This window comes from Echinops telfairi, unplaced genomic scaffold (assembly GCF_000313985.2).
Source record: "Echinops telfairi isolate 266 unplaced genomic scaffold, ASM31398v2 ScPeMD7_3;HRSCAF=10, whole genome shotgun sequence".
Taxonomy (NCBI): Eukaryota; Metazoa; Chordata; class Mammalia; order Afrosoricida; family Tenrecidae; genus Echinops; species Echinops telfairi.
The window spans coordinates 59,682,881-59,689,570 of record NW_022103899.1 but is presented as its reverse complement, the minus strand read 5'-3'; the positions used below and the strand labels follow the sequence as shown (position 1 = coordinate 59,689,570).

The following is a 6,690-nucleotide window of genomic DNA, read 5'->3' as shown; positions in this document are numbered from 1 at the left end:
TGTGTGTGTGTGTGTGTGTGATGTCCCTGGGAAGCCAAGACCCGAGGAGGCCCGGTGCTTTCCCTCAGGAAGCTTCCAGCCTCCTTGAGTAGACAGATCATCAGCCACACAAGGATGACTTTTCAGAGCCTAAGTGCTGAGATGGACATGCATGACCCCAGAGCCATGAGTGAGGAGGGCGGCCCCCAGGGCAGTCCCGCGGAGGTCCCGGCTGGAGGTTTTGGAAATGTCTGTGGGAATGAGGCCAGAACACGTGGCTCATCTGTGACTTCGTGTGCCAGAGACCAGCTGAGCATTCCGAGCAGGGGAATCCGTCAGGTTCCCCTTCCTCAAAGACCCCTCAGGCTGCAGCACGGAGCCGGAAGCAAGGGAGGAGGTTGGCCCGTCTTTAAGCCCTCCGGGGAAGAAGTCGGAGTTCACCAGGGAGGGTAGGGAGCATCCACGGGGACAGGCCGAGTGTATCTGGGGAGCTCAGAGGAGACTGTCAGGGGCGACGAACAGTCTGGGGTACCTCTGAGGAGACTCCTGTGGGTATGAGCCTCTGAGGGATCCGAGAGGAGCTGGTCCGAGGGACGGCTCCCTGGGGGAGCCCAGCACAGAAGGCTGTGGGGAATGGCCGTCTGAAGCAGCTCGGCATAGAAGATTGAGGGAAGAAACATCTCCGTGATCTCAAAGGGCTCCCCGCCCGCCGCCCGCCCGCATTTCCCATGCTCACCATCCACGTCACTAGGCACCTGGCCGAACATGGCCAGGTAGGGCTCGTAGATGACGGAGCGGAAGATCCATTTCCAGCGGTGTTCGTTCTGCCTCAGGATGCCCTGCCTGGCCACGCCGAAGGCCACCATCCACACCGCGAAGAGGAACAGGAAGAAGAACACGTCGACCAGCTGCCAGGGAGATGTCAGAACGGAGTCAGGCCCTCCCAAGTTTCACCCCCTGCACGCAGTCACCCCCTGACCCCCCGCCGCTGACCGGTCCACTCTACCCAGCCAGCCCCGGCTGGCCCTGCAGCAGGACAGAGGTCTCCAGGGCTAGCAGAGCAACTGCACTGGTGTCCTGGACACTCTCGGCCAGCCGTCATCTATTTTCGAACTTAGCAGGGACTGTTGCATGGGGGCTGGGTGTTGTTTTTTGGGGCTGTGGAGTCAGTGCCAACTGGGAGCAATCTGAACCCAACGCTGCCCGGTCCTTTGCCACCCTCACGGTTGTTGCTGGGGCAGACCCATTGTAGCCGTCACTGTGTCCGTCCACCTCATGAAGGGTCTCCCTCATTCTCACGGCCATTCAGACGTCCGGGCCCCCAACTCAGTGCTGAGCCATGTCTGCGTGACAGCGGGCACCGGGTGCAGAGGAAAGAGGGTCTGGCTTCAGAAGGCCTCCTTCGTGACAGGCCAGCAGGCTGGCAGTCTTTAAACCCTGAGGCGATTCCCTTGGATTTGTTTGGCTTTTTTTTAGGACGAGAAGCTCTCGTTATCAGACAAGCATGAGCAACTTGGTCTTCTTTCTGGTGCTTGCACACACCCGGCATGACCTCATAGCAATCCAATGTCTCAGATGGGCTTCCAGGGCAACCACAGACTCTGCTGAGCTCATTCTGGGGGCCATGTGACTTACAGACAGCCCCGGGTGGCACGGAGTCATCTGGGAAGCAGCTTTGGAGAGCTCCACCATCAACACGCCAGTCTGTTTCCATCCTGCATCCCCCCGGCGGCCGTGAGGTGCTGTTGAGGACACCCTGCCCAGTCCTCATCAACCCTTAGCAACCCAGCGTGGCAGAGGCAATGGGCCCCGGAGGGAGGGTTTTCCAGGCTGTAATTGTCCCAGGAGCAGGTCATCCCCTGGGGGATTCCGGCAGCAAACCTCCCGGCCCACAGCGGAGCAGTTAGCCCTTGCTCCACAAGGGTTCCAGCAGGCCCGTCTGTCTTGATCCATGGCATCTGCGTCTAACTCACTGCGTGTTCCTGGACAGACAAACTGGCCTCCTGGACACAACAGTCCGAATGCAGACAAGGGCTATGGGGCGCCCCCCTGCCAATGGTCTTAGCGCATTGTGGAGGCGCAAGGGAGAACGCATCAAGACTTTGTAAAGTGGAACATCCAAATGCATGTAAGAGGCCAAGCTTATTTTGGGGGGTCATGCAGTAAACAGCACCCCTCAGCCGTCCTCCGTTACATTTTAACCAGCGAGAGGCCTCTGCTGGAACCACCGAGGCAGGTCAGCCTTATTGACAGTGAAATACAACGGTCGGTCTTTGAAGGAAATCCTCGCATCAATCACTCAAGGACCTCCAGGCACAGTACTGGGCTCCAGCATAGGACCAATTGTGAGGATGGCAAAGGACTGGGCGGTGTGTCCTTCTATTGTATGGAAGGTCACTCTGGGTCAGAGCCGACCCCCTGGCACCTAGCAACGACAACCAGGAGAGTCCGGCAAGGATGCGAGACTTTTTCTCATGTACCTCAGACCCGTTACCACGAGACCAGTCCCTGGAGAAGGACATCTTGCTTGGTAAAGTAGAAGGGTCGTGATAAGGAGGGGCCCCCATGAGATGGGCCGACCACAATGGCTGCCGCCCTGGGCTCCAGCAGAAGAGCAGTGGTGAGGAGGCGGCGGGGCGGGTTAGCGTGCTCTTCTCCTGATCATGGAGTTGCCGTGAGCCAGAACAGACCTGACGGCACCTGACAAGCACCAGGAGGATTACTGTCGTCTGGAGGGACCAGCCCCCTGGAGAAGGACATCATGCTTGGTGAAGTAGGGGGTCACTACCAAAGGGGAAGAGCCCCAGTGAGATGGGTGGACGCAGGGGCTACCCAGTGGGCTCAAATGTAAGAATTGAGATGGGGGCGCAGGTCTGGGCAGGGTTCGTGCTGTGGTACGTGGGGGTCGCGATGAGTCAGAACCGGCTCAATGGCATCCAACAGCGGATCACAACTGATAGCAGGACACACGGTGTGTTCTTGGCTCTTACCATCCTCTGCAACATGATAATCTTGGGTCCCAAGTTTCTGCTGACAGTGAAAATGTGGATCAGCCGTAGCGTGAATATAATGTAATCCAGGCAAAAAATGACACGTCCAGAGTACAAAGAGCTTTTGTTAGAAGAGTGGAGCCTACGAGAAGAAGAGGACATAGGACTTGTGAGAACTGAAGGGGGAGGAGGGTGTGGGGAGGAGGGTTGAGAGACCAGGGGCATCAACGCCTGAAGACCAAAGGTCTTGGTGGCCTGTCCTTGTGGACTCAAGTAGGGTCAAGGACATCAAAGATTCCACCACACAAACAACGCTTTCAGAGACTCAGACCTGAGAGGGTTTCTACTCTGGTAAAGAGTGCCAGTCTCAGACACGCACGGGGCAGTTCTGCCCTGCCCTGGAGGACCACCATGAGTCAGAACTGACTCAATGGCCGTGCGTTTGTTTCTTGACGTTGCTGAACTGAATGCTTAACCTTTTGCACCAGCCAGAGACTCCTTAAGAACATCAACTGCCCCCAAAGATTCAATATTTAAGACCCTCATCCTCCTCCAGCCCCTCAACACCTACTCCCCCTGCCATGGAGTGGATGGGACGGAGCTACTCCCTAGGGTTCCCAAGGCTGCAAATCTTTACGAGAGCAGGCAGCCTCACCTTTCTCCCATGGAGAAGCTGGTGGGTTTGAACTGCTGACCTTGGGGGTAGCTGCCCAATGGGTAGCCCACGGCGCCACCAGGGCTCCTCCAACTCCTCCTACTCTCTCCCCAGATTCTACAGGAATAAAGGAGAGGCCAGAAGAGCCCCTCTTCAGTGACAGACGGCAGGCAGGACACAAACTTGACCAATGACAGTAGGCGTCTATGAGGCCCTGGCGATTGCCTTCTGTCATAACCTCCGAGGAGGAAAGTTGGCTCCTCCTGGCTTGGAATTTCCCAAGATCCTTCATCTCCACTGCCTCCACGAGAAGCCCACAAACCCCGGCGGAGTGGACGACTCACCGAAATACAATCCCAGCGATGAAATAGAAAAGGCCCAGCGTGTCCATCACATTCCACAGGTCGGTGAAGTAGTTCACCCCGTTCATGTACCACTGCAGCACAGAGAGGGAGGGACAGAGAGAGGCGTCAGCAGCTGGGAAGCGGTGCCCACTGCCCATTGCTTCATGTCCACTCGTTTCCCTAGGTTTTTTGGAGCCACGGGTTTCTCCATTCTTCCAGAGGTCAAGGACATTCTACCATGGTTCTGGAAGACAGGCCGCCCTTGTTGTGGTCCTGACAAAGTCAAAAGAAAGGATTCAGGGGCCCTTAGAGAGAGTGCCACCTGGGCAGCTCACCGCGGGCAGTGAGTGGCATGAACGGCACACTGCTCAAGGCTGGGGACGGCGACCCGGGCACAGTCACTGCAGATCTGTGAGTGTCAGCCGGAAAACATCCCGAAGCAAGGAACTAACACCCCAAACCACAGGGGAACAAGCCGCCTGCCACGGAGTCCACGCCAGCTCCTCGCAACGCTGCACGTGGCTTCCAAGGGTGGGACTCGTGTTTCTTTTTCCCTCAACTTGTGGGGACTGTATTCTGAGGTGCGAGTACAAGAGTATTTTGAATACTGCTTTTTATTATTACGGTAATTGAGAGCTCGTACACACCGATATATCATATCACTCCATAATTCAATCGCGTCCAGCAGAATGGTACCCTCGCTACCACAATCAATTTCCAAACATTCTTTTTCTACGTGGGCCGGAAATCTCTGTGGAGGCAGAGAGCTGCTTCTTTCTGAGGAAAGGGTGAGTAGTGCGCTTGAAACATCGACCACGGGGTAGACAGATGTGACCACAAAGATGGCATAGGAAACCATGCTCCTCAAAGATCATGTGTGTGTGGTGTGTGTGTTGTGGGTGTGGGTGTACTGTGCATTGTGTGTGTTGTGTTGTGTGTGGTGTGCACTGGGCATGGCTTCCAGGAAGATAAACAGGTCAGGAAGACAGAGTGGAGAAAGGTGACCAATTAGGACCTGGACAAGCTCCAGCACCCATAACCTGGACTGAGTGGCGCCAAGAGCCAGGAACGTTTCCAAACATCCAAAGCACACTAACAGAGAGCTCCTCGATCCCAACACACAGGATAGGGGTGATGCAGACTCTCGGGGAATCCACTATTCCACGGGGGAAGACAGACAAGAAACCTGCTTACAATAAATGGTGATGAGGGTTGGAGCAGGGAGGAGACAAAGTCCCAAGGGAGCCCAGAGAAAGGCAGTGCCCCCTTGACCCGTGCCAGGCATGGAAGGCCCTGGCAGAGGAGTATCACCAAACAAGCATGTCGCTCCTCAATTCCGCAAATGGAACTCACTCCCGGCCCAGGTCCAGCTGGTCTGGGCGAAGATCTGGGCAGTGTTGCAGCTGATGCAGAAACCAGGAAGGCTGAGTCACTGCCTCGGGACCGAGGGCTCTCATGCTCAGCAGATGGTTTCCCCTCCACTCTCACTGCCACTTGAAACCCCGTGGTCGCTGCTGGCGGTGGGTTCTGCCACGTCAATTCAAGTCACCGCAGCCCTATAGGACAGAGGAGAACCGCTCCACGGGGTTTCCTAGGTGAGAATCATGACCGATTGCAGGAAGGAGCCCCGGTGATGTCGGGGCTAAGCATTCAATCACGAGCCTCTAAGGTCCGTGGGTCAAACCCACCTGCAACGTGGCTGCCTGCTTCAGTAATGATTCACACCCTTGAAACCCGATTCTACTCTGTCCTGTAAGCTTGCTGTTCATCAGAACTGACTGGATGGCAGCAGACAGTCTCTACGGAGGGACACCACCAGGCCTTTCTTCCACAAAGCCCCTGGGTGGATTAGAACCACCCACCTTTCCGTTAGCAGCCAATCACTTACACATCTGGATCCCCAGGGTTTTCTCGAGTCCCATCAAATTTGGAAAACCTTAGATTGTACATGGCTCGAGCTCAGGCCCGTGAAGCTCCCGGTGGCTGGCCCATTTGCTTTCCTAATAAGTGTGAGCAAGGCTCACTGAGACAGCATCATACCAAACCGACCAAATACCGAGTAGGAGCCGGCAGACAAAGAGAACCTGTGACCTCAAGTGTCAGATGGTTTAAACACACCTCAGACCTGAAGTGGCGATGGCGGGACTGGAACCAGCCCTTGACCCTTCCATTGGGGTTCCTCCCATACCACCATCCTAACACACCGTAGCACTAAAGTTAAAATCACCTGTTCAAAAGTTGTTGCTTAAAAAGGACGCTTTGGGAAAAGTTCAGTGCCCTTGCTACCCCACCCTTCACCCCACACACTTGACAAATCAACTATTATGAAAGTAGAGAGAAGAGTGGATCAGTAGAGCCCGTGGGCCTCGCTGCTTCCAGGAAGGCCCATGGACAACGTGCAGTGTGTGACCTTAGCCAGGCAGCTCCACAGCCTAGCCTCCCTTCCTCCAGGCTCCCCCCACCTGCCTACCAAACCAAAGAACCGAATTCACTGCCATCGAGTCAATGCCGAATCTCAGCCACCCTATAGGGCAGGGTCAAACGGCCCCAGTGGGTTTCTAAGACCGCAACTCTTGATGGGGATAGAAAGCCTCATCTTTCTCTGTGGAACGGCTGGTGGTTTCAAACTGCCGACCTTATGGGGAACAGTCTAACACGGAACCACTACGCCACCAGAGCTCCTTTTCCTGCCTATACCGCTCGTTTCTTCAGTACCCCCCCC

General features: G+C 55.7%; 1 protein-coding gene across 1 annotated transcript in view; it reads right to left on the bottom strand.

The window, feature by feature from the left end:
* TRPM8 (transient receptor potential cation channel subfamily M member 8) overlaps nt 1-6,690 on the bottom strand; it is a 72,437-nt gene that overhangs the window by 17,319 nt on the left and 48,428 nt on the right. The window contains exons 17-19 of the mRNA XM_004701687.2: nt 3,969-4,060; nt 2,970-3,111; nt 716-887 (exon numbers count right to left, since the gene is read on the bottom strand). Coding sequence (XP_004701744.1) covers nt 716-887; nt 2,970-3,111; nt 3,969-4,060 — 406 coding nt within the window. The remainder of the gene's footprint in view (nt 1-715; nt 888-2,969; nt 3,112-3,968; nt 4,061-6,690) is intronic.